The sequence below is a fragment of the Anomaloglossus baeobatrachus genome, chromosome 1 (genome assembly GCF_048569485.1).
Source record: "Anomaloglossus baeobatrachus isolate aAnoBae1 chromosome 1, aAnoBae1.hap1, whole genome shotgun sequence".
In the NCBI taxonomy this organism is placed as follows: domain Eukaryota; kingdom Metazoa; phylum Chordata; class Amphibia; order Anura; family Aromobatidae; genus Anomaloglossus; species Anomaloglossus baeobatrachus.
In genome coordinates this window covers 348,227,221-348,254,865 of record NC_134353.1, presented here as the reverse complement: position 1 = coordinate 348,254,865, position 27,645 = coordinate 348,227,221, and the positions used below count along the sequence as shown (strand labels likewise).

At 45.8% G+C, this 27,645-nt stretch overlaps 1 protein-coding gene across 1 annotated transcript in view; it reads right to left on the bottom strand.

Annotated features, from left to right (window-relative positions):
* The window catches only part of RASGEF1B (RasGEF domain family member 1B), a 625,650-nt gene that overhangs the window by 438,937 nt on the left and 159,068 nt on the right, over positions 1-27,645 (bottom strand). The window contains exon 3 of the mRNA XM_075352419.1: positions 24,696-24,749. Within this exon, the coding sequence (XP_075208534.1) occupies positions 24,696-24,749 (54 nt within the window). The remainder of the gene's footprint in view (positions 1-24,695; positions 24,750-27,645) is intronic.

Sequence of the window (27,645 nt, the reverse complement as noted above, 5' to 3'; positions counted from 1 at the left end):
GTTGGAAGAAAGCTGATTATTCGGTGGAAACCCTCACAAACACAGGGAGAATATTTAAACTCCTTGCAAATGTAACGCAACAGTGCTAACTACCGTACTCAGCTGGGTTGCTGCCCATAGGGTTTATTACTTCAATGTATTCTTTATTTCTGTTCCTATCAATGTTCAGTATGCAAACAATGCTCTACATTGAGAAATGCCTTTGCATATTGTGTTTGGTTGGTCTCGCTGTTTTGTATCAATTTTTTTTAAGTAAAATAGACAGTTTGTCCCCACTCTACAGTGCTGTAAAATGATGCCATTTCATGATGTAAATTTACTACTGTAGACATTTTATATTTAGTTTGAATTCAATCCTAAGTTGTAAAAACTCCATAGAGGCTCATAAATGTTATTCAACAATAATATACATATGTTACTGAAAAATATTCCCAATATCCCTATAAAAATGTGCCAGAAAGCTGAAGAATTCAATGAAAAATAACATATAATTCTAAACAGGGGAGTAATGAATAGATACGGGACCATACACAAAACTTGATACGAGGCCCAATTCCACCATAACCTTTTCAGTATCAAGTTAGTTCAGGATATAAAAAGCTTATGACTATTTTAGTATCCAATCTGTCCTTGTAAGACATGTTCCCTCACTTGTTTTCCAAGCAATCTACATTCAATTTTCCAATGTGTTTTCCCTATTTCTATTGCCCACTCATACAGTTTATATTTCCCAATCTATCATCTATGGGCCCATTTAGATGGAGGAGGCAATATATTGATTGCACACTGTTAGTTATGCCCCTCAAACTGAATAATGTTCTTGTGAGCAGTTTTTGTAACACTACAGAAAACTGTAGTCAGTGGTGCAACTTGACCACCATTGTATGCCATCTGGTTAGGACATTCCGTTAGGACATTCATAATCTAAACTCTGGGCCCCCTGCAAAGATAGAATGTGCTATCCTGAAATTACAGTTTCCTGAATCCACCATTAAGGTGGCTTTACACACTGCAACATCGCAAACGACATCGCTGTAACTTCACCGGTTTTGTGACGTTATAGCGACCTCCCCAGCGACATTGCAGTGTGTGAAACGCATCAGCGACCTGGCCCCTGCTGTGAAGTTGTGATCGCTACAAATCGTTCAGGACCATTCTTAGGTCCTTTGTTTCCCGCTGTGCAGCATGATCGCTAGAAAGTTTTAGTGTGTAAAGGGGACTTTACAGCGACTTCCCTTTCAAAAAGCTGCTTTACAACGTCCCCAACAACCAGCTAGGTCGTTCTGCAGGTCCGGATCGCTGTTGCGTCGTTGGCCAGGTTTGCCTGTTTGACAGCTCACCAGAGACTTTGTAGCGATCCCGGCCAGGTTGGGATCACTGGTGGGATCGCTAGAAAGTTTCAGTGTGTAAACCCAGCTTTTGAGGAAACTTAAAGGGAATCTGTTAGTAAGATTCTTTGTCAAGCCTTTGTCAAGAGGCTTGACAAACAAAGCACTCAGCATTTGAAGATTATGTTGTTATGTATTGGAAAAATCCATGGTTTTAATGGAATAAAGTTTCAAAGAATTGTTTTACCATATTCCAGAAGCTGGATCCCTTTTTCTCTTCAAAGACTTTCCACGTTTCAGAGCATTTGATCCTTGCATGCCGGTTGCTACCACAGACGAGCTGAATTACTTTCACTAGCCTTATTAGAATAAAGGATACCCACTTTATTCTTTTGGACTTCATACATATTCTTAATCTATGTTCCTCCATTCTCTAAAGCAGTGATTTACAACTCTTGACCTCATTGTTCCCCAACAGGTCATGACTTCTGGATATCCTATAGAGAGAAGCTGTGGACTGGTTGATAAGGTGATGCTTTGCTAATATTTCCATCATCTGTGCTATACTAATGAAATCCCGAAAAACATCACCTGATGGGGGGAGTTGAGGACTGGAGTTGAGACACCTTGAAGAACATGACATTTTCAGCAGCCAGAGCATGCAGTGATGAAGAGAAAACCATGGTGGAAAGGTGAGAGTAGCTGCTTTAAGCTATCAATTTTTTATGGACTATTACTAAAAACTAGTGAATATTGATTAATATGATTAGTAATAAGCAAAAGTATTGAGCTTCATATAATTTAAGGAATTGTCACTAGTCCTACCTCATAATAAATATCAATCATTCTAAAAGACAACATAGTAGGAGTTGATGCAGATTCAAGATATTTCCTTTAAGAATATTTACGTCAATCAAAATAATTGAGCTGGGAATTCAGTCTATCGTTGGGCTCCAGGGGGACGCTTTAAAGCTATTGCCTACTGGATACGAATCAGCACTTATTTGCATTCCTTTTGTATGTAAAATGATGGAAAACGTTGGTCAGAACGTTTTTATCACAGATGGATGCACAGTTATGGCAAGTTTTGTGTTCTTTGAGTTAACTTAGGTTTTATTACAAAAGCAAGCTACATCAACTTATGTGCAAAAACCTCCGAGTCCCAGTTGGTAATAAAAATGATGTGCCCTCAGGCGTCACAGGAGGTAATTATTTCAAGGTCATATGGTGGTTTGGTTGCCCTTGTTCATAAGCAGTGACATTGCTATAATGGGTTTGTGACATCCTCCTTGAGACATAATGTTGTGTTCACCTTTGTACGTTAGATCTCTAAGGACATAATAATAATCAGTTGATGTGAATACAAATAGTGTACAAGACATCAATAAAAGTTAACATTTTAAAAGAACATTCTCAACTGTAATTTTACCATATGTACATATGTAAATGATTCAATTTAGGATATCAATTCAATATCATGCTATCATTGGGGAAAGTGGTTTTCAGATTGTAATATAATAAGGTGACCTAGAAGAATGAGAATGTAAATAAAGAGATGCATGAGAATAAAGCAGTATTAGTATCTCAAGTTATCTTGCAATAAAGGCTTAGAATAACTACAATGAATATGGTAGTGTAAGGGTACCGTCTCACTAAATGACGTACCAGCGATTCCGACCACGATACAACCTGGTCAGGATTGCTGGTGCGTCGATACATGGTCGCTGGGGAGCTGTCAATCAGGCAGATCTCACCAGCGACCAGCCACCAGAGACTCTGCGCTTGGTAACCAGGGTAAATATTGCGTAACTAAGCAAAGCGCTTTGCTTGGTTACCCGATATTTATCCTGGTTACCAGCGTACACCGCTTAGTGCTGGCTCCCTGCACACGTAGCCAGGGTATACATCGGGTTACTAAGCAAATCGCTTTGCTTAGTTACCCGATATTTACCCTGGTTACGTGTGCAGGGAGCCAGCGCTAAGTGGTGTACACTGGTAACTAGGGTAAATATCGGGTAACCAAGCAAAGTGCTTTGCTTAGTTACCCGATATTTACCCTGGTTACCAGCGTATGCTGCTTACACAGAGTTGGTGCTCGTTGGTCTCCTGCCGTCAAACATGCCGATGCATGCTGCACAGCCAACCAACGAGCAAAAAATGGTTGGCTGTGCAAAAAAGTGGTTGGGAGACCAACGAGCAAAAAATGAACCAGAATAGTGTGTAACGATCAACGATTTCAAAGCAGAGGCCAGGTTGCTGCTTAGTGTCACACACAGCGAGATCGCTGATGAGGTCACTGGTACATCACAAAATCTGTGACTCAGCAGCGATCTCGCTAGCGATCTCGCTATGTGAGAAGTACCCCTAAGAGATGTTCCTAGTATGCAACAGCACAGTAAAGGCGACTCAGAGATGACTCAGAAGTATTTATTTACAGAAATTGGCGGTATTAAGAGGTAATGCTGGCACAATATTAATTACTTCAAGAGGCAGAACAATACAAGATCAGTAATATACAAAACGTTAATGCAGTATCTTACACACAACTATTAAAGACTCTAATTGACAGGTATCATCTAGCGTTAACCTAAGCCCAGCCACTTTGTCAGGGAGCCGTCAATGTCACTTCACCTGGTCATCACTTCCCTTTAACTAAATAAGTCAATATAACAAAAAATCACACAACAAATCCCTACATTGAGGCTAACAGAGCCAAGGTAAAAGTCATCAAATCGCAAGTCTAAATCTAGTTAATAACTTTTTTCAGCTAGTACTGTACGTCTTAACAGGAAGTAACGAGCTAGCGCCCTCAGTACTTCTATCTTCTGTATTCGATAATCAGCATCTAGCCTTCGGTGATTAACCTGTAAAATCTGATTCTCGGTGTTCTGTCTTTGGTGCTTGACCTGCAAAGTCTAGTTCTCGGCATCTGATCTTCAGTGCTTGACCTGCAAAGTCTGGTTCTCGGTATCCGTTTCAGAACACTCTCAAGTGCCCCTAATATCGCAATGACCGCGAGGCCGCTCCGCTGCCTACATATCTGCCCCCTCTCAAGTCTTTACACCAACTCCTCCCCTCTTTGAGAATCCCGAGCTTTTACATTAAACTGCAGCACGACAACTGTCACCTGACTTTGTGACTTCTAGAAATTCTTCCCTCAAGGAACACATACTCTGTTATTCAGTTCCTGTTTGCACGATGCAACTAGCAGTAGGCAACATTTGCTGGCAGATACTGTAGGGTGTTGTATGCATGCATATTCTGTCTGCCATCCTTTTACAGTATTCTGCACAGTTTTTTTCCCTAGAGTAATGGTGCCCAACCTTTTAGAGCTTGAGAGCCACATTCATCCCTGAGAGAAGGTCACAAGCCACATTCAGCTCTGAAAGAGAGTCATGGGCCACATTTAGCTCCCACCCCTCACAGTAGTGACACCCAGAGCCCCAATTACCAGTACAATGACAGCCAAAGCTTTTCCACAGAAATCACCACACAGAGGGAGTATACCAAGATCCAGGGGGTCCTACCTCCATTCAGATCTGATCATCTGTGTGAGGCTTCTCACAAGTGTCAACATCTGGAGACCTGCTCTTCATAGCTGTTTGCTAGACCTCGTGCAACTTCACCTAGCTGGCAGACAGCTACGAGCCACACATCAGAGGCCCGCAAGTCACATGTGGCTCTCGAGACACAGGTTGGGGATCCCTGTCCTAGTGAAATGTTTGGGAGCTAAACTTCATATCATCCTTTTTTGCATTATGCATTAAAACCAATTTTTTACCAGATTTCTCAGTGCAAACTGAATATTGTAATAAATATTGTAATACAGAGAACCAACAGTGATCTATACTTGCTACAAACAATCCAGGTCAGAATGTCTGCTGGTCCTTTTTGGACGTTTACCTAATCTATGTTCACCCACCTTGATTGACAGCTACTCAGTGTCTCTTCTCCATGCTGCTGAGATCTCGCGCTGCGTTGTACATACTAAAGCTGTTAGTCAGGCAGGGTGGGCAGAAACTGAACACACTCGTATTCATGAGCAAGCTCACTTTTTATCTGAACCCATAAAACTACTGACAACATGTCTCCTAATTTCTAAGCAAAAAATGGTGTACTTATTTTCTGAAAATAGTACAATTTACATTTTACTACAAAATCTAAAGAGAAAAATCAGAAAAACTGAAAATTTGGAAGTGATCTCTTAATCTTTGCCACAGCTGTATATATATATATATATATATATATATATACACCGCACAATATATAGTTGTATAAAAATAAATAAATAATTTAAAGGAATGACGTAGCGCCCAGCATTATTTTTGACTCTCAGCGCAGATAAAGCAGATGGCTTCGGGCTACCACCCCTATCTGCCTGGTTTTACCTTGGCTGGCAATCAAAATACAGGGAAGCCAATTAATTAATTATTTTTTAATTATTTAAATAAATAGTTAAAGAAAAAATGCGTGGGCTCCCACTGTATTTTGATCATCAGTCAGGTAAAACCAGGTAGCTGGGGGCTGGGATTCTCTGCAGCCCGCAGCTGCCCCTGTAAATGGCGCATTGTTTCTTAGTGCCATTTCCAGGCGCTTTAACAGCGGCACTGATAGCAGTGGCACGCTCATGCTGGGTAATAAAGGGGTTAATACCAGCTTTGTATTCTCAAGTGGTACTAAGCACGAAATTCATGGTGTCACACCAAATTAGACATGGCCACCATGAATTTCTAGTAAACAGTAAAAAAAAAAAATGCACAACACATAGAAATTTTTTTTTTATTAGAAATAAGACAAAAAAAATGTAGAGACTCCATCTTTATTATAAAAAAAATCCTTTGTCCGACGTAGTCCACAGATATAGCAATGTCAGCTCTGCTTCATCGTTCTGTGCAGACAAGCGTCAATACAGAGTGAGAATCAGGTTGACAGTGAGGGTCTCGCATCGGTATCACCCTGCCTAGTCTAAAACTCTCCTGACAGGAGCGTCGAAATACATGCAGCCGACCCTCTCCTGTCGAGAAAGTGTGAGCCATGGCGGGTGATGCAATGCGAGACTTGCACACCGCGAACACGGACGAAAACAGCTGGAGACTGCCGAGTTACGAGCAGAGCAGAGAATACCCCAGAAGTTAGCATGACGTAATAGCCATGTGACCAGTCTGTAAACCAATGTCTGTACAACATTCATACTAGACTGGTCACATGGCTATGACATCATGGAAGGTCCTGTAGTCAGTGGTGGTTACCCAGGGGCACAGCAATGATCGGACGCGGAGGGAGAAGTTGCCGGGAGACAGAGTCTGTAGGACACAACGCGGGACCTGTAAGTATAATCATAATGTTTTTTAATAATGTGCTTTTATTTTTTACAGCCCTTGGACCCGAACTGGACCCGAACTGTAACACGAGCTTCCCAGGAAAGCTCGTGTTCGGGCTCGTGTGCACAAAAACTATGTTTGGTACGTTCACCCATCACTATTTACAATCTGTGATATTTGCCAAAGGGGGTGCTACTAGGTACTAACCATGAAGGGTGCACAAACTTTTGCATCAGTCCATTTTCCTTTTTTGTTAATTTAAAAATGTAAAAGATGAAAATATTTTTATTTCCACCTAAAATACAAAGGAAATATGTCATCTTTAACTTTATGTCTTGTGGAGATCAATTCAAACAATTCACAATAGCAGTAGTTTTGACCAGGGGAGCCCATACTGTTGCATACCACTGTATATGAGTCTGCCAGTTCAGGTCAGAGAACTAACGGTCAGGTTAGGGATTGCAGCTTCAGCCATAAATTACGGTCTTGAGAATTTGCCCAAAAGGAACACATTATGGTAGATCTAAAACAGATCTGTCACCAAATTTTATTTTTTTCAAATAATTTTTATTTTGCTGACTTCAAAACCAATCACAATGTTACAGAGTAACATTTTTTAACACATTTTAACAATATGGTTACATACTAAAGTCACAATTAAAATCAGAAATTTACAAAATAGTGGAGAAGAGACGATAATGAGAAAAAGGAGGCTGTACGAGTTGTTTTTTTTAGGTATAGAGAGCAAGGAGAGCTAAAAAAGAATAAAATATATTACATCCATCAACTACATGTGAGCAATGTTCATATCTTAGATTCTGTAGTTTTAGGACCAAAAGGGGAAGACGTTGATTTCCATTTTCATGCAATCAATAACTTGGCTGCAGACCAGTTTTCCTCCTTTATGTGGTATAAGCACTATGTCCAAAGATAAAAGACGTTAAGGCTGGGTTTCATTGTCATTAAGTCTTTCATAATACAAACTGCATACATTACTGAGTAAATATCTTACACCAGATGAGGTTGGTGTATTAACTTTGAAAATCCATGTCAGAATGTGTGTATAATCCTTAATGATAGTTAAATGTAATCTCTGACCACCTAGCCTGATTGACATAACCTCAGTGTCCCTCCTGCTGTACAGATCTCACACTGCTCAGTACAAGCTGCAGCTTTAGTCAGTTTGGGCAGAAACTGAATAAATTTAGACTCTTGAGCTATTTAATTCATAGAATGCTTACCTTAATGTTACAATTTTAAACCCAATCTATTTTCAAATTAACCACATCTATATATATAATTGCCTTATTCTGTCTGTCTGTCTGTCTGTCTTGCTCCAAAATTGTGTCCTTACAGTGACAACCGTCGGATTGGCCGCTGGGCTCGGCCTGGCTCCGCCCTTCCACACTGATTGGCCGCTCTGCCCCGCCCCCGCATGGATTAACCGTTTGGCCAGGCCCGCCCCCCGCACGGGTTGCCCGCTAGGCCACGCCCCTACACGCGATGCCCGCTGGCCCCGCCCCCCGCATGGATTAACCGTTTAGCCAGGCCTGCCCCCGCACGCGATGCCCGCTAGGCCACCCCCCCTGCACACGATGCCCGCTGACCCCAACCCCCGCATGGATTAACGGTTTGGCCAGGCCACGATCCCCTGCACGTGATGCCCACTAGGCCACGCCCCCCGCACGCGATGCCCGCTAGGCCACCCCCCCGCACATGATGCCCGCAAGGCCATGCCCCCCCGCAAGCGAGGAACGCTAGGCCATGCCCCCGCATGTGAGGCACGCGTGGCCACGCCCCCCCGCACGCAATGCACGCTAGGCCACGCACCCCGCATGCGATGCCCGCTAGGCCGCGCCCCCGCACGCGATGCCCACTAGGCTACGCCCCCCACGCAATGCCTGCTAGGCCACGCCCCCCACGCATTGCCCGCTAGGCCACGCCCCCTGCACGCGATGCCCGCTAGGCCACGCCCTCCGCACGCGATGCCCGCTAGGCCATGCCCCCCACACGCGATGCCCGCTAGGCCACGCTCCCCCGCACGCGATGCCCGCTAAGCCACGCTCCCCCACACACGATGCCTGCTAGGCCACGATCCCCCGCACGCGATGCCCGCTAGACCACAATCCCTACACGCGATGCCCGCTAGGCCACACTCCCCACACGCGATGCCCGCTAGGCCACGCTCCCCGCACGTGATGCCCGCTAAGTGTCAGGTTTCCGGGTTTTCCAGTCCTCTTTTGAAAAAGCTTGCCCTCAGTTAACATGGAGTTTTGTGTTCTGTTGCCCTACTTCCTGTCCAGCTGCTTAAAAGGCCGCCTCTAAGCTTAGTCCAGTGCCTGAGTATACTGCTTGCTGTGTGCTCCTGCTTTGCTGCTGCTGCTACTTGATTACCTTTGGATCCTCCTGGAAATCTACCGACCGACTCTGGACCATACCCGGTTTCTTCAAACTGTGCCCGAACTCCGTCTGCCGTCTTTTGTCAGCACGTCTGCCCGGTTTCTTCCGGTTCATAACCATTCTGGACTTTCATTCCGTACGGACACTTCTGGACTTTACCGCTTGCCCCTTGTGTCCCGGCTGCACCGCATTTAGGCCTTCCGGGGTTGATTGCCGGACAGTCCCTGTATAGGGGTTCGCTCTGGTGGTCTCCCTGGGGGAGTCCGGTGCGTGGCCCCGGGAATCCCCTTCGCTCCGTTTCAGAAAGGTATTTTTTTGTGTTTGTTATACTGTGTATTTCCGTTGTGTATCTACCGTGGTTACATATCATAAAAACATCTTGTACCACAAACTCGTCTCTGGCTGTCATTGCCCTAACGCTATCGAAATCCTCAAACATACAATAGTATTACACTAAGCCACGCTCCCCGCACGCGATGCCCGCTAGGCCACGCCCCCGCACGTGATGTCCACTAGGCCACGCCCCCTGCACACGTTGGGCACCTGTACACCACTTCCCAGGACTACTCCTCCCATTATACTCTTTCCCCAGGACTACTCCTCCCATTATACTCCTCCTATTATACTCCTCCTATTATACTCCTCTCTGAGGGGTTCACAGCATGGGGGATGGAGCACGATGGGGGATGGAGCACGATGGGGGGTGCGCAGCATGGGGGATGGAGCACAATGGGGGGTGCACATCTCCCCCCAAAACACACACCGCCATGCACGCACCGCACAACAGACCACACACACACTGGGAACCACAAACACCACCCTACACAGACACCCACACACACAGACAACGCCGCACACACACAACACCCAACACACAAACACGGCGGCACACGCAAATATACGCATATACCGCACAACACGCACACTGCACAAAACATACCTCCCCCCAAAACACACACACGCACTCCACACCCACACAAACAGCGCAGCACACACAACGCGAAAGACACACAGCGCTCCACAAACAATGCAACACACACAACGCAACACACAAACAACACCGCTCTCACACCCCCCCACACCCAGACAACACCCAGAACATTTACAGCGCACTACACAAACACTGGCAACTACACACAACAACATCTATATACAGTTAGGTCCAGAAATATTTGGACAGTGACACAATTTTCGCGAGTTGGGCTCTGCATGCCACCACATTGGATTTGAAATGAAACCTCTACAACAGAATTCAAGTGCAGATTGTAACGTTTAATTTGAAGGTTTGAACAAAAATATCTGATAGAAATTGTAGGAATTGTACACATTTCTTTACAAACACTCCCCATTTTAGGAGGTCAAAAGTAATTGGACAAATAAACCAAACCCAAACAAAATATTTTTTTTTTCAATATTTTGTTGCGAATCCTTTGGAGGCAATCACTGCCTTAAGTCTGGAACCCATGGACATCACCAAACGCTGGGTTTCCTCCTTCTTAATGCTTTGCCAGGCCTTTACAGCCGCAGCCTTCAGGTCTTGCTTGTTTGTGGGTCTTTCCGTCTTAAGTCTGGATTTGAGCAAGTGAAATGCATGCTCAATTGGGTTAAGATCTGGTGATTGACTTGGCCATTGCAGAATGTTCCACTTTTTTGCACTCATGAACTCCTGGGTAGCTTTGGCTGTATGCTTGGGGTCATTGTCCATCTGTACTATCAAGCGCCGTCCGATCAACTTTGCGGCATTTGCCTGAATCTGGGCTGAAAGTATATCCCGGTACACTTCAGAATTCATCCGGCTACTCTTGTCTGCTGTTATGTCATCAATAAACACATGTGACCCAGTGCCATTGAAAGCCATGCATGCCCATGCCATCACGTTGCCTCCACCATGTTTTACAGAGGATGTGGTGTGCCTTGGATCATGTGCCGTTCCCTTTCTTCTCCAAACTTTTTTCTTCCCATCATTCTGGTACAGGTTGATCTTTGTCTCATCTGTCCATAGAATACTTTTCCAGAACTGAGCTGGCTTCATGAGGTGTTTTTCAGCAAATTTAACTCTGGCCTGTCTATTTTTGGAATTCATGAATGGTTTGCATCTAGATGTGAACCCTTTGTATTTACTTTCATGGAGTCTTCTCTTTACTGTTGACTTAGAGACAGATACACCTACTTCACTGAGAGTGTTCTGGACTTCAGTTGTTGTTGTGAACGGGTTCTTCTTCACCAAATAAAGTATGCGGTGATCATCCACCACTGTTGTCATCCGTGGACGCCCAGGCCTTTTTGAGTTCCCAAGCTCACCAGTCAATTCCTTTTTTCTCAGAATGTACCCGACTGTTGATTTTGCTACTCCAAGCATGTCTGCTATCTCTCTGATGGATTTTTCTTTTTTTTCAGCCTCAGGATGTTCTGCTTCACCTCAATTGAGAGTTCCTTAGACCGCATGTTGTCTGGTCACAGCAACAGCTTCCAAATGCAAAACCACACACCTGTAATCAACCCCAGACCTTTTAACTACTTCATTGATTACAGGTTAACGAGGGAGACGCCTTCAGAGTTAATTGCAGCCCTTAGAGTCCCTTGTTCAATTACTTTTGGTCCCTTGAAAAAGAGGAGGTTATGCATTACAGAGCTATGATTCCTAAACCCTTTCTCCGATTTGGATGTGAAAACTCTCATATTGCAGCTGGGAGTGTGCACTTTCAGCCCATATTATATATATAATTGTATTTCTGAACATGTTTTTGTAAACAGCTAAAATAACAAAACTTGTGTCACTGTCCAAATATTTCTGGCCCTGACTGTATATATATATATATATATATATATATATATATATATATATATATATATATATAACAAAAATCATACATTAACTACACAATACGTAAATTCTAGAATACCCGATGCGTAGAATCGGGCCACCTTCTAATTATTATATAATCAGGCCTGAGTGTTATCTTTAATAATATATAAAGTTTTTATTTTAGTATTGTGAAATACAATGACAGATTCACTTTAAAGGGAATGTGTCAGTAGGTTTTTCCTATGTAATCTGAAAGCAGCAAGAGATAGGGGATGAAACACAGATTTCAGTAATGTGCTACTTATTAGCCTGTGTGCTGTTGTTTACTTAAAATGATTATTGTCACAAGCGTGTCAGCTGTGACCGTTGCAGTATCTATGATTAAAAGGCCATCACAATTTGCAAATTGCAGGTTCTCTTTAAAATGAGTGGATTTAATTTCATTTGGTGCTGAAGGGGTTAAGGGTTCCTTGTTGATTCTCCTGAGATTCAATTTAGGTCTAATCTCAGCTGCTGCACCTTAATGCCACTCCCCTTCATTATTTAACCTAACTCCTTGCTCTTCTATATGCCAGTGTTAGTTCATTCTATGCTGACATGTGAAGAAATTGTCTCCAGAGAAAGCTGTTGTTATCTTTCCAGTGGATGCGGTAGAGTTCCCTCTCTGTAGAAGATTTGGATTTCTATTGTTGTATCTGTCTCCTGGTCTGTCTCCTATCCCTTGTGTTGTTTGTACATCAGTAGTAAGACTAGTATCTTGCTGGCCTGCTCACTTGTCAAAGTTAGTCCAGGGTCAGCCAGGACCTAGGCACATGATCCTGCACGAAAGAAAGGACCTGTGTAGGGACGTTAGGGAGTGCAGGGATCAACCACAGGTGAATGTGAATTGTTGAATCCTCTTCTTATCACCAGGGCCTTTATTTACTTCTTCCCTGGTGTATCCCTCCTGTTGTTCCGCATGCCAGGCATTCCATCGCCACACATTGCCTGGATAACAGCTCACTTGCCTGCTAGACTGACCATGCCCCCTACTCTTGTAAGCAGCTTACTGTCAATAGACTCCACCTGGAAGAAGGCATGCATGCTGAAACGCTCGTCAGGGAGGTGGCACACACCAGATAATCTATCATCTTCAGTCTTTTTACCTTTTCTATCATTTATATTGAGCTCACTACTCTTCACTCTACATGGTATTTACCTTCTACACATATTGCCAATCACTATATGAGCAGTCTCTGTTTTACTCTTCATAGTTCTGATTACTACCTGGTGGTGCTCTACTAGTGCCATCTAACAGTTATTCATTGTCCCAACATTGTTCTCTTGTTTTTTTATGTATTATCCTTCCCTTCTATTTTTTTTAACTATGTCTCAATAAACTGTTATATTTTTTACATTACCCTGTCTTCATTGCGCTTTTTTCTTGTTCATGTCAATAGACAATGTACACAGAAAGCTATAGGGAGGGCGAGGTTAACTTTCTGAGCTCTGCAATATGTAAAATCTTTGTGTCACCAATACTGTACCAAGTAATTTAAATGATAGCGATACATCGTTGGAATCTTTTTTTTATTACATTATGCTGCTCTCACTTTCTTCCAAAGTCTTATATTAAACGTTTTGCTAATAAGCTAAACAATATGCAAAGCAGAATAACTGCAGCAAGGTAAATCACAGAAACCTATAATGGTGTATAGTCACAAGTTAAGCAAACATTAAAAGGGTACATAAAACGCTTTCTCAGTTAGACAAATATTACCTGCCATATACAGATATTTTTATATAATGCATTACATCAATGGTAAACCAATAGGACAGATATTAATGTAAAACAGAAATAAACGAGGTAGCCCAGAATGTGCAAAGGCAACTATAAGGGATAATACAAAACAGCCAAGGAAAAGGTGATGGAGTGGAGAAAATGAAAGGTATTATACCAATGTGACATGATCAACAAAGACTGAGTCTCTCAAAACATATCTGGGCCAATAGGACAAATATTAGTGTAAAAGAGAAATAAATGGGGTAGCCCAGGATGTGCAAAGACAACTATAAGAGGTAATACAAAACAGCCAAGGAAAAGGTGATGGAGTGGAGAAAATGAAAGGTATTATACCAATGTGATATGTGATACGGTCAACAAAGACTGACTGAGTCTCTCAAATCATATCTGGGCCAATTTTGGCTCCTACAAATATACAGTGAAAAAACTCTTTTTTTTCCCTTGGATATTTTGAGGAATAAAACCATTCTGGAGTATTTCCAAGGTTAACTCCTGTGACATACTATATCTATATATATATATATATATATATATATATATATATATATATATATAAATGGATAAAGACAAATGCAAAATCTGCATTAGGTTGGGAGGTTGGGCATCCCCACCAGATGCTATACATTGGGCATTAATTCCCGCATAGGGGTATAAAGATGACAGTCATTAGCCTACGAATAAAAATGAAGACTTGTCCCATTTTTATGTCATTTGCATATAAAATGTTGCTTTCAAGTCAATGTGGTCATGAAAAAAGCAGCGCCGTCTCTGCTGGGAGGGTGAGTGTGAATGAGGCCTTACAGAAGACTTTTACTATTCGTAAGCTCTGCCGATTCCTGACAATATTATTATCTTTGACAACACATTGAACATTCCAGATATCAATTTAATGTAATGTCAGTATTATCGGGAAAGCTTTTCTCATTTAGTAGATATTTGTTGCAGATTATACTGGTTCAACTGTATACTGCTCTTTACCAACATTTGAGCAGGAGACGTCTTCAGGGCATTTTTCTTTATTCATTAGGCATACATATGTTAATGCGTTATTCCCTGAGCTTGCATAATTAGGAATAGGCAGGTTATAAGGAATATTTTTGTGTATTATGATAGAATGAGTTGTTGGAGTAAAGCCCGCTTTACACGCTACAATATATCTTACGATGTGTCGGCGGGGTCACGTCGTAAGTGACGCACATCCGGCATCGTAAGGTACATTGTAGTGTGTGACAGGTACGTGCGATTGCGATTGAACGTTAAAACGTTCATCGCATACACGTCGTTGAATCCTGACAAATTGCACGTCAGGTTGTTCAATATTCCCGAGGCAGCACACATTGCAGTGTGTGACACCCTGGGAACATAGAACAGATCTTACCTGCGTCCCGCGGCTCCAGTCGGCAATGCGGAAGGAAGAAGGTGGGCGGGATGTTTATGTCCCGCTCATCTCCGCCCCTCCGCTTCTATTGGCCGGCTGCCGCGTGACGTCAATGTGACGCCGAACGTCAACAAATTGAACGTGCCGCACATATGATGGGGGCGTTGCAAATCGCATACAATATCGTATGCAAAATTGCAATGTGTAAAGCGGGCTTAAGTCTATAAGGCTAGGATTTAAAAGGAATATGTCACCAGATTTTTCCCTATTAAAGTCTTGATTTGCATGGAAGACGACGGCTCCGTCATCCTCCACACTGATGGCGCACTTAGCAGAGGCCACTATCACGGGCCTGAGCAGAAACATGTATTTGTGCAGGTTCGAGATTATGCGCGAGTACTGGGATGACGCTGGTGAGGTCATGCACAGCGCCACCCATAATCTCGAGCTTGCGCAAATACATCACCGATGCGCGAGAGGGATAGTTTCTGGTCAGGCCCACGATAGCGGCCTCTGCTAACTGTGCCTACGCGAGACTTTGGCATCAGCGTGGAGGATGACGGCGCCGTCATCATCCATGCAAATCAAGACTGGGGGACGGCGATCAGCGCCAGGAGGGGGGGACAGAAGGTGAAATAGAGCCCACCCATCTGACCAACCAAACTAATTTGCATACGAAGTGGTAATATTTTATAAAGTTGTTTTGGAGGTCTGAAAAGGGCAACAAGGTGCACATTCATAGAATGCAGCCCAGGAGCTCAGAAGGTTATATTTTTGGTTTAATAGGGAACAATCTGGTGACAGGTTCCCTTTAATTCAACCATTTGAAATGCTCCTTATTTTTTACCACCTACAAATTGCAGAATTCCTTTAATTATTTTTTTTCTCTTAGTACTAATATAAATAATGGTTTGATTTAGATTTTTCTTTCTATAGATGTATAGATACTGTGCTGTGCATGCCAGTGTTGTTACAGAGCCCGCAGACTGCATTATCAGCAGTGTCACAATCCAGTTAGCGAGATAGCAGAGTTGAGTCAAGAGGCATTAGGGAGCTGCAGTCAGTCATCCGGAATTGTTGTGTTCCCTATTGCCTAGTTCTGCTCCTTAGATTATGTTTAAAAATAGAGTGCGCTGATCAAAGCAAAACACATCGGGTTAAAGTGTGAACCGCACTCAGCTCCATTATTTCTTTCTACACATTGCTGGAGATCCCTTCTTCCTTTGTAAGAAAAGGTTCATGAAAACTCCCGTATTTTTGTCCCATGCCATCCCTCTCACTACACAGTGTCCTATCCAGTTAGGACATATCTGCAGAATACATGTAATTCACCGAAAGATTCAACTAAATGACATGAGTACTTTAATGGTAAAACACCAGTATTACTAAAGAGAACTTGTCTGCAGGTTTTTGCTATGTAACCTGACAACACCATGATGTTAAGCAGGTTTTAGCACCCACCCCCGTCGTACGGCCGATATATGTTGATCGCTGCCGTAGTAAACATTATCGCTACGGCAGCGTCACACGCACTTAGCTGCCCTGCGACGTCGCTGTGACCGTCGATCCGCCTCCTTTCTAAGGGGGCGGTTCGTTCAGCATCACAGCGACGTCACAGCAGCGTCACTGAACCGCCGCCCAATAGAAAAGGAGGGGAGGAAATGAGCGGCCGGAATATGCCGCCCACCTCCTTCCTTCCTCCTTTTCCGGTGGAGGCAAGTAAGGAGACGTTCCTCGCTCCTGCGGTGTCACACACAGCGATGTGTGCTGCCGCTGGAGCGACAAACAACATCGTACCGTCGCTGCAGCGATATTATGGAAATGAGTGAGGTGACAACGAGCTAAGATATCGCACATATTTGCGCTCGTTGATAGTCGCTCATTTGCATCACACGCTGCAATGTCGCTACTGGCGCCGGATGTGTGTCACTACCGAGGTGACCCCGACGATATATCGGTAGCGATGTCGCAGCATGTAAAGCCCGCTTAAGGGCGCTTACTAGGCTTCTTGCTGCACTCTGCTGCAGATCTAGCAGTACTCAGAATGTTGAGCCCTGTATAACTCACACTGATTAGCAGCTTTCAGTGTATATTGGCAGAGAGCTGCTAATCAGTGGTGGGGAAGGGTTATACAGAGCAGTTGACCAGAATGCTCACAACTTCTAATTCTGTACTGATAATGTCTTGCTGATGAAACACTGATTTTATTCATACAACAAAACACAGTGATCCATTGATGGAATGATGGTCTCTGGCTCTACATCATGCTGCTCTCAGATTACATAGCAAAAAGCTGCTGGCAGATTCCCTAAACATACAGCCAGATTATTTCAACAGTTCAGTTTATAAGTATATAAACCATTCATTAAACAAGAGAAGCTTTGCAATAAGTCCACCTTGTAGTATGAATTTACTATACTTAAAGGGAATGTCACCAGGTATTTGCCACCTAATATGATACTGTGGCAGCATAACGTATGGGCAGAGATCCAGATTACATATGTCGCGGGCGGAGGAGGGGACGCCGCGCTCTCCCACTGCTCGGGTCCGGCTGCCGCTGCGGCTGCTGCGGCCTGCTGCTGCTGCTCGGTGGCTCGAGCGATGGGCCGGATCCCGGGGACTCGAGCGGCGCTTTTCGCCCGTGAGTGAAAGGGGATTGGTTTTTGGGATAGTTTATTGTCCGTGACGCCACCCACGGTTGTGGTGATTTGTTGACACCACCGCTGCTCCGTATGGGGATCCCGGGGACTGATGACAGGGAACAGCAAAGTTGTTGGTTCTCCCCTCCGTGGGTAGGGGGTAGTTGTCCCGGGGCCCAGTGATGAGGTGGGTGATGAGGGATGGCGGGGCCGGTGCAGGGCTTGGTGGGGTGCAGAGACGCGGGGGGCAGCGCTGTGCCTTGCGGCACTGTGGTACTCACTCAGCCTGAGACAGGGACACAGTTCTCAGTAAAACACACGGCTGGAAAGACGGTTCCCACGGACGGCTGCACTTTCTGTTCCCCAGTAGTTGACGGTAACGGTCCCTTTTCCTGCACCTGAGATGATGCTGGTAACGATGGGTTCCCACCGGTAACCCGCTCCCCAGCTTGGATATGGGCCGGAGGAGCCCTACTTTGCCCGCAGGCACTGGCCCTGAGAAACTGGTGCCCTGGCGGTGGCGGTGTCTCTCTCCAACGGTTAGACTGTTGCCTTCAATCGGGACTTGGTTGTTGGGAGACCCAGAGGTCCCCTTCACTAACGGATTTGGCAAATTCACGGCGACTCCTAGCCTTGCCGGGATCCGAAAGGCCCCTGCCAATGGTGCTGACTGCTCTTCGTATACCGCTCCGGTACCGCCGGGCCACCACCCGTCCGCGGTCCTTTCGGCAACCTCCAAGCAGCCTCTCCTGCAGACAGTCACCGCCGTCTGCTGACCTTGCTGTCTCAGTCCGGGGCACACACCCGGACCAACTTCAGGCTTTCTTAACTGTTCCTTTGCACTGTCTCTACTCTTACTGTCCTCCTTTACCACTTCCTTCTACTTCACTCCTCTAAACTGATCTGCCTGGTTCTCCCGCCTCCAGGGCTGTGAACTTCTCGGTGGGCGGAGCCAACCGCCTGGCCCACCCCCTGGTGTGGACATCAGCCCCTGGAGGAAGGCAACAAGGATTTTAGGTTAGCCTTGGTGTTCCTAACTGGGGTGTAGGGTGTGGTAGTGTTATGACCTGTGACCCCTGGCTTGCCCAGGGCGTCACATTCCCCCTTAGCAAAATGCAGACCGTCCGCGGGCTGCCCGTCCAACACCGGTTTTATTTTCTGAAAAGATATAAAAAAGAATAACACACATACAAATTATGACATCATCCCACATCGGGAGGTTCGGTACTTAAACGTTGCAAAACGGTAACATTAAAACGGTTGCGGCTGCCGCTCTCTCCCACCCAAGTAACCTGGCCCTGATGCTGCCCCTAAAACCCAGGCAGCACCCCTTGACCCCAGTCCTGAACCAGTTACCCGAGCGGGATCTGTCCTTCCCCTCCAGAGGGTAGCCACCAGTTCCTGTGGTGGCTGGGCCCCAGCCTGCTCCACTGCGGCCCCTCCCTCCAACCTGCCTCTCCGGATGCGGTAACGGTTAGCTGCAACAACAGATTTTTATTTACAACCCACTTAACGTTTGTGGTTGCCCTGCAAGTTCACGGGCTTGTCCATAGGAGTCCCTATGCAAAACTTTTTTGAAGGGTCCCCACGGGGACAACAGTGCCGGCAACGGCCGGTTCCCAATCACGGTAGACAATCAGGTTACTGTTCGGTAATCAATTTCTCATTTTTGCAAAACTTTTTAAAACATGTAAACATACTGACTGGTGGTCGCAACGGGGACTGTGCAACGGTGCTCCGCTGCCCTACTCAGAGTCCTCAGCGAAGGCGGATCCATCCCCCTCCACCAGCATCTCAAACATGCACTGACATGCCTGCTGTGACAGGGGTACCCGGTACCCATTTCCACCAGTACGCGGGGTATGGAAAACCACTGGGTCTCCTACACAGCGGGAACACTCACTTGCCTCCTCAAACTCAGCAGCGGACCCGGGGCTGGGGCCAGGGCCTTCACCTCTTGTTCCTGCGTCAGGCGGATTGCCGCCAGCTGCCGCAGCCTCCTGGCCTCCAGCATCCAGCACATCAGATCCCTTGGCCGTAGCACGGAGCAGCAGATCAGGCGAGTCTACACTGAGACGCCCCATAAGTAACGGCAAGGGTGATGCATAGGCCGAGACTAGGCCGGGCCCCTCAGCCGCAGCGGCCGGTCCTGATAGGACATAGGGACGTGGGTCACCAGTCGACTCTGTTACATCTATTCCCCTCCGTACATCGGGGCAGTTGTAATCAGCATCTCCACCTCGTTGGTCCACTGTTCCATCATTTGGAAAATCTGATCCTGCTGACGCTGGTGGAATTGAATCACCCGGGCCTTCATCCAGGCCACGGTCCCGGGCTCGGGGCCCGGCACAGTCACTACCGGGACTTCTGGCACCATTCTGTTAAGGGGCCGCGATCCTAGCGGTTCCCCCTGGTGTACTTCAGGGACGTCCTGGACGTCTGCAGCCGGCTGGTCCGCCGGAGCGGCTTGGCAAGGTATCGCTACCGATTGGGCAGGTAGCGGGCCTAGTGGCGGAGCGGCAGCAGCTAGTACGGGTAGCGGGAAGAGAGACAGGGTGAGCGGAAGCCGGCCGGGCTCCTCAGCTCCAATGGCCGATCCCTCGGGAATACAGGGGCGTGGGTCTCTTACCCGCTCCTCCAAATCCTCTTCCACCTCGCGTCTCCGCATAGCAGCCACCACGTCCGCCATGTCGGTCTCCCACTCCTCCAAGAGGAGTTGCATGTGGGCCTGCAGACGATTACTCAGCGGGACGGTTCGGTCCCTCAACCACGTTGCCGTGCCGGGTGTGGGGGTCTCGCTGTTATTAGCTGGAGCGGACATCTCGGCAGGCGTGCTTTCCAGGAACTAGCAACAAGATGGCCACAGGGTCCTAGCGTCCCTGCTTTTATAGCCGCAGCTACATGCACTCAGGCGCCATTTCGTCCCCCTCAGCCTCTTTCTGGCCCCTCCTCTATCGGGGCGGGGTCTTGGCCTTCGCGCCTCCACTACTCGAGAAGACGCTCGAGCGGGAACTTTTCGCGCCAAAGATGGCGACGTCTGAAATTTTCTGGCCGGACACCTCCGGCGGTAACAAGGCGCACCTCTACCCAACGGCAGAGCGGTAAGATCCTGTTTGTGACGCCAAGTTGTCGCGGGCGGAGGAGGGGACGCCGCGCTCTCCCACTGCTCGGGTCCGGCTGCTGCTGCGGCTGCTGCGGCCTGCTGCTGCTGCTCGGTGGCTCGAGCGATGGGCCGGATCCCGGGGACTCGAGCGGCGCTCCTTGCCCGTGAGTGAAAGGGGATTGGTTTTTGGGATAGTTTATTGTCCGTGATGCCACCCACGGTTGTGGTGATTTGTTGACACCACTGCTGCTCCGTATGGGGATCCCGGGGATTGATGACAGGGAGCAGCAAAGTTGTTGGTTCTCCCCTCCGTGGGTAGGGGGTAGTTGTCCCGGGGCCCAGTGATGAGGTGGGTGATGAGGGATGGCGGGGCCGGTGCAGGGCTTGGTGGGGTGCAGGGACGCGGGGGGCAGCGCTGTGCCTTGCGGCACTGTGGTACTCACTCAGCCTGAGACAGGGACACAGTTCTCGGTAAAACACACGGCTGGAAAGACGGTTCCCACGGACGGCTGCACTTTCTGTTCCCCAGTAGTTGACGGTAACGGTCCCTTTTCCTCCACCTGAGATGATGATGGTAACGATGGGTTCCCACCGGTAACCCGCTCCCCGGCTTGGATATGGGCCGGAGGAGCCCTACTTTGCCCGCAGGCACTGGCCCTGAGAAACTGGTGCCCTGGCGGTGGCGGTGTCTCTCTCCAACGGTTGGACTGTTACCTTCAATCGGGACTTGGTTGTTGGGAGACCCAGAGGTCATCTTCACTAACGGATTTGGCAAATTCACGGTGACTCCTAGCCTTGCCGGGATCCGAAAGGCCCCTGCCAATGGTGCTGACTGCTCTTCGTATACCGCTCCGGTACCGCCGGGCCACCACCCGTCCGCGGTCCTTTCGGCAACCTCCAAGCAGCCTCTCCTGCAGACAGTCACTGCCGTCTGCTGACCTTGCTGTCTCAGTCTGGGGCACACACCCGGGCCAACTTCAGGCTTTCTTAACTGTTCCTTTGCACTGTCTCTACTCTTACTGTCCTCCTTTACCACTTCCTTCTACTTCACTCCTCTAAACTGATCTGCCTGGTTCTCCCGCCTCCAGGGCTGTGAACTCCTCGGTGGGCGGAGCCAACCGCCTGGCCCACCCCCTGGTGTGGACATCAGCCCCTGGAGGAAGGCAACAAGGATTTTAGGTTAGCCTTGGCTGTTCCTAACTGGGGTGTAGGGTGTGGTAGTGTTATGACCTGTGACCCCTGGCTTGCCCAGGGCGTCACACATACAGTACAGACCAAAAGTTTGGACACACCTTCTCATTCAAAGAGTTTTCTTTATTTTCAGGACTCTGAAAATTGTAGATTCACATTGAAGGCAGCAAAACTATGAATTAAAACATGTGGAATGAAATACTTAAAAAAGTGTGTAACAACTGAAAATATGTCTTATATTCTAGTTTCTTCAAAGTAGCCTCCTTTTGCTGTGATTACTGCTTTACACACTCTTGGCATTCTCTTGATGAGCTTCAAGAGGTAGTCACCGGAAATGGTTTTCCAACAGTCTTGAAGGAGTTCCCAGAGATGCTTAGCACTTGTTGGCCCTTTTGCCTTCACTCTGCGGTCCAGCTCACCCCAAACCATCTTGATAAGGTTCAGGTCTGGTGACTGTGGAGACCAGGTCATCTGGCGTAGCACCCCATCACTCTCCTTCTTAGTCAAATAGCCCTTACACAGCCTGGAGGTCTGTTTGGGGTCATTGTCCTGTTGAAAAATAAATGATGGTCCAACTAAACGCAAACCGGATGGAATAGCATGCCGCTGCAAGATGCTGTGGTAGCCATGCTGGCTCGGTATGCCTTCAATTTTGAATAAATCCCCAACAGTGTCACCAGCAAATCACCCCCACACCATCACACCTACTCCTCCATGCTTCACGGTGGGAACCAGGCATGTAGAGTCCATCCGTTCACCTTTTCTACAAAGACACGGTGGTTGGATCCAAAGATCTCAAATTGGACTCATCAGACTAAAGCACAGATTTCCACTGGTCTAATGTTCATTCCTTGTGTTCTTTAGCCCAAATAAGTCTCTTCTGCTTGTTGCCTGTCCTTAGCAGTGGTTTCCTAGCAGCTATTTTACCATGAAGGCCTGCTGCACAAAGTCTCCTCTTAACAGAGATGATAAGGTGTGTCTAAACTTTTGATCTGTACTGTAGGTGTATCACTTACTGGGCTGCTTAGTGTAGTTTTGATACAATCACTGATTAATCAGCAGTAGCTTATCATTACAGGACTATTTGGCGTGCTGCCAGATAGTCCAGCATATTCATGAGCACTGTATAACTGCTAGATCTGCAGCAGAGAAATCATTGATTTTTATCAAAATGACAGCAAACAGCTCAGTAAGTGACACATCACTGGACTCAGGGTCTCTGTCTCTACATTATGCTGCTCTCAGCTCAGATGGGGAGCAAAAACCTGGTGACAGATTCCCTTTAAATCACAGATTATTTGTAAATACTGTATGTTATAGCACTCATCTTGTACTGATACAATGCATTTAGGTGGTTAGACTGAGGCAAGGGCTGACTATGCTACCCTATTACCCATTCCCCCCAACCAGTGTGATATTGGAGTGCCAATGGGTTGCTCCGTCAGCCGAGGGCTTAACTATAGTTCTTAAAAAAAAAGGTTTTTAAAATGTGAAAAGAAAATACAATTTTAACTAATAAATAAATGATTTCCCATTTCCCATTAAAGGTGCTTTTATTTTTACATAATTGTTATCTCTGCATTCAAGCAAGCGGCAAGATTAAAGGGATACATTATTTATGATGCACAATGATCAGCACTGCTAATATCTAAACTGTGCCCATGCCGGTGTTGTCCGGTGGTCGATGCCTCTGTACAGCAGAAACGTCAGCTGTGGCCACTTTTGAATGATCGGCAAAAAGCTTAATTTTTGCATTCAGTTCTGTTCTATAGACGACCTCTAAAATACTTGAAGGTCGTTATCTCTTTAGTTTCCTCTTGGGTGTCATGCAGGTTATACAACCCAATCAGACGTACACTATAGACAAACATGTCGTTAAAGCATTTCCTAACTTTCTCCTGAGTATTATTCTGTGGCTCATATTATTCTAAGCTAAACATGAAATTCATATTTAATCAAAGATTTAATGATATTGAATTAATCTAAATTCATTAACTCTCAAGCAGCTTTTGGGGAGCTCAGCCCATCTGTTAAAGTACCAAACGGGGGACTAAAATTTATCTGGCATTAAGCACGTAATCAGCATTCACCGGAGCCACAGTCCGTCCAGCGTTATTTGCCAAGAGTATCAATTAAGCCAATGTGAAGATGCCAATCATTTGGAAATCAATTTGGAGATAATTTGGCATATAGCCTGCCTAAAGAATGCAGCTGAATGCTAAACACCATTGAGCTCAGAAATATATTATCAGGCCTCTACGCTGAGTAGATCAAGTATAGTAACCAGAAATATAGCACCCAACCTATATCACAAGGACTATACACACAATGGATCATTGGCAGTTCTTCTTGATTTCAAGGTATAAAAATCAGACAAGTGCATACCCCATAGTATTAGTATGACATTGAAATGTGAATATTGAGATAAACAGACTGACATTAGCCAGTTAGATGACAATCATTGAGTGGATGCTCATGCAATGCTGACCAAATAATACATAAAGTAGTGAGAAATCTGTAATTCTTAATTTCTTAATATATTTCTGTATAGTTTCATCCAAACATTAGTTAGTAGTTTAATAAATCATACATTTAGGAATTAAGCAATATAAGGTTTCAAGAAAATGAATGCATGCTAGGTAGGGCAAAGCTGCCTCTGAAATCTATGACGTGGGACTATATTTGTACAATAGAGCATAAGTACACGACAGTAAACACATATAGCAATGGTGGCGGAAGGACCTACCAGCTTTGGCTCGCATAATGACTTCTCACGAGACAAGGTGCTGAATATGGCCGTCTGAAAGACAAACAGGACATAAATATGTATTTATAAACCAAAGAGATATTTATTTTTCTTTCTTTTATGTTTAAAAAGTTACTTGATAAACACTGCACATAGAGTTGTAAGGGGGTGTAAGGCTCTGCCACCCCAAATCTGAAAATCCCCTGTCTGGAAAATGTATTGTTTAATCCTAGAACGCGCAACCATAGAAAACAAGTAACCTAGCAAGCCTGCGAGGCCCCAGGTATGCGTTCCAGGGTTAAAGTTGATATAAGGATGTAGTATGTTTAAACGGCCACAAGGTGGCTACAATGTGTAAACTGCTTCCCTGGTACTCCAGGGCTAGGGAGAGTTAATAGCAGTGAGAAATTTTAGTAGTAAAGAGGGTGCATTGACAGGAGAGTCCCTAAGGGAGAGTAACAGGCCACATCTGTGGGAGATGTTGTGAGAGGAGAAGCCCATTAATGTCAATTTCACAGACCCTCTGGGTCGAATCCTGGTGCCGGACACGTGAGGCCCTAGTATGGAGAGAGTTGTTTTAACTACGTCCCAAAGTGTGGGCAAAGTCTGTGCAGCCTAGATGGTGGCTGGTCCCTGGCGTATACCCAACGAACCCCCTCAGTTGACTTAAGGTTAGTATGTTCTTAGGAGAAGAGTAGGACTTGACGAAACCAAGCAGAGGAGTGCTGTCACAGAAGGCCCCGTCAATAGCTTCTAGCTAAATCCGTTTGGGTGGGACTAGGGGTGCCCGGAAGGACTTTTTGATTCTGCTGTGAAAATGAAATTGAGTAAGGCTAAGTTCACACTTGCGTTGTTTTGCATCAGTTACAATCAGTTGTGTGACTGATACAACGGATACGTTTCAGATAGTGGCACAACTGATATGAGTGATGCTGCTAAAAAACGATTTGTTGTGTTTTTTTTTTACTGTTCTACCGGCAGCCGGATTTTGTGAACAATCAGCTGATTGGCTGGTGACCGGCTTTTATGAACGATCAGCTGATCGCCCGGCGGCCGGTTTTTGTTACCGATCAGCTGATCGCCCAGCGTTCACAATAGCCTGCCTCCAGGCAATCAGCTGATTGTTCACAATAGCCGGCCGCCAGCCAATCAGCTGATCGTTCACAATAGCCGGCCGCCAGCCAATCAGCTGATCGTTCACAATAGCCGGCCACCAGCCAATCAGCTGATCGTTCACAATAGCCGGCCGCCAGCCAATCAGCTGATCATTCACAATAGCTGATCGCTCCGGCCACTGGAACTGGAACTGAATTTACAGTCATCATAGTTTTCTACTGTGCGCATGCTCACAGTAAAAAAACGATCCGCCGCACACAAAAAATGTTACATTCAGCATTGCTCCCGCCTGACGGTCATTCAGTAAATGAGTGATCCGTCACGCGGTGGATGCAACACAGGGCCATAGTCACAATCCGTCACTAATAGAAGCCTATGTGGAAAAAACAGGTGCCTGCAAAATATTTTGCAGGATACCGCATTTCCTCAAGGTGACGGATTGTGACTGATGCAAAACAACGGAAGTGTGAACTTAGCCTAAGGAGATGAGGGACTCAGGAGCTCTATCGGAAGTCCGAGTACCAGGGAAGCGGTTAACTGGCGAAATATATGTAAATTCGGTTGCTAATGCCCCTTCAGGGAACAAGTGTGTGGCCGCCTAAGGCATGATGAAGAAATGTACTGGAAGATTGCAAGCAAAGAATTTTTATTTAAGAGACCTGTGACTGTGTCAGTCTTTGTGTCGTATGAAGAAGAAGTATGCATATTGCTGTGTTGCACTAAAAAGGCGATCGAGGTCCAGAAAATTACCACAGGGCTGCGCTGCGGCCAAACAGCAGTCTCTGCTGCGACTACCATGGCACTCGACCACCACTTTAACAGAGTTGGTGCAAATCGATTTGCAGGACACAGTCCAACATCCAGGTCAGTAATCTCTGGCTGTTGGCCTGGAATTCTGAAACCGCCTACTACGTCCCAGTACCCAGAGCTCTTCTTTTTATTTTGAACTGGCACGAAGTCTCGCACATGTTACAGGTTGCTGTTCTTGTGACATCATGCCAGTCTGGTCAATCAAAAGTAGAGCTGAGGATGCCATCAGATAAAAAACGGTTCTCAGGGCTCACGTCATGCTGCCTGATTACTGGCTCCTGCAAATCAATTTGCACGAAACATAATGCTAATGAATTGATACTAGTGCTGTTTCCATATTGTCCTCAACATACAAATTGCTACACCATGAAGGAGACGTCCTTGAATTATGGCATTCAAAAGAGCAATATACATGTCAGTGATATGAAAATGATGAAAAATATAAACATTTTCAAAACATTTCGATTTATTCAGTAACAAGTATGAGTGCCATGCTCAGAAATACCCACACTGGCACACCTTGGATGTTGATAATGGTTATGGTAAGGTTGTTCTGACATGCTTAATGTTCTTGGGCATGCAAATCATCAAAAGGCCTTATTGAAAGTGCTGAACAATGATGTCCTAGGCTATAAAAGCACATTTAGGAAATACAAGCTACTTAAAATAGCCTGAGCAACATGCAGCCTGACATTGTGTTGAAAAACAGCTTCTGGGTTACTTTTACATTCCCTCATTAAGTCGTCTTCATGGCATTGCCGACATGGTCTCCAGAGTCCAGATCAATCTCGAAAATATCACTGCAACCAAGGCAAAAACGCTGAAGAGGATAGACCTCCATTCCAGACTCCATTGTGGCCTTCTTAGTGGTATACTGCCTATAACAACATACCACACAGCCGCTCTAGGACCTGTGAGTCAGGGGGGGTCTCAAGTTCGGTCAACTTTTTCTGCACCCCAGATGCAGGTACTGTTGTGAGCAATGATGGAACGGAAACCGTCAGCTCTCTCCTACATCATTCTC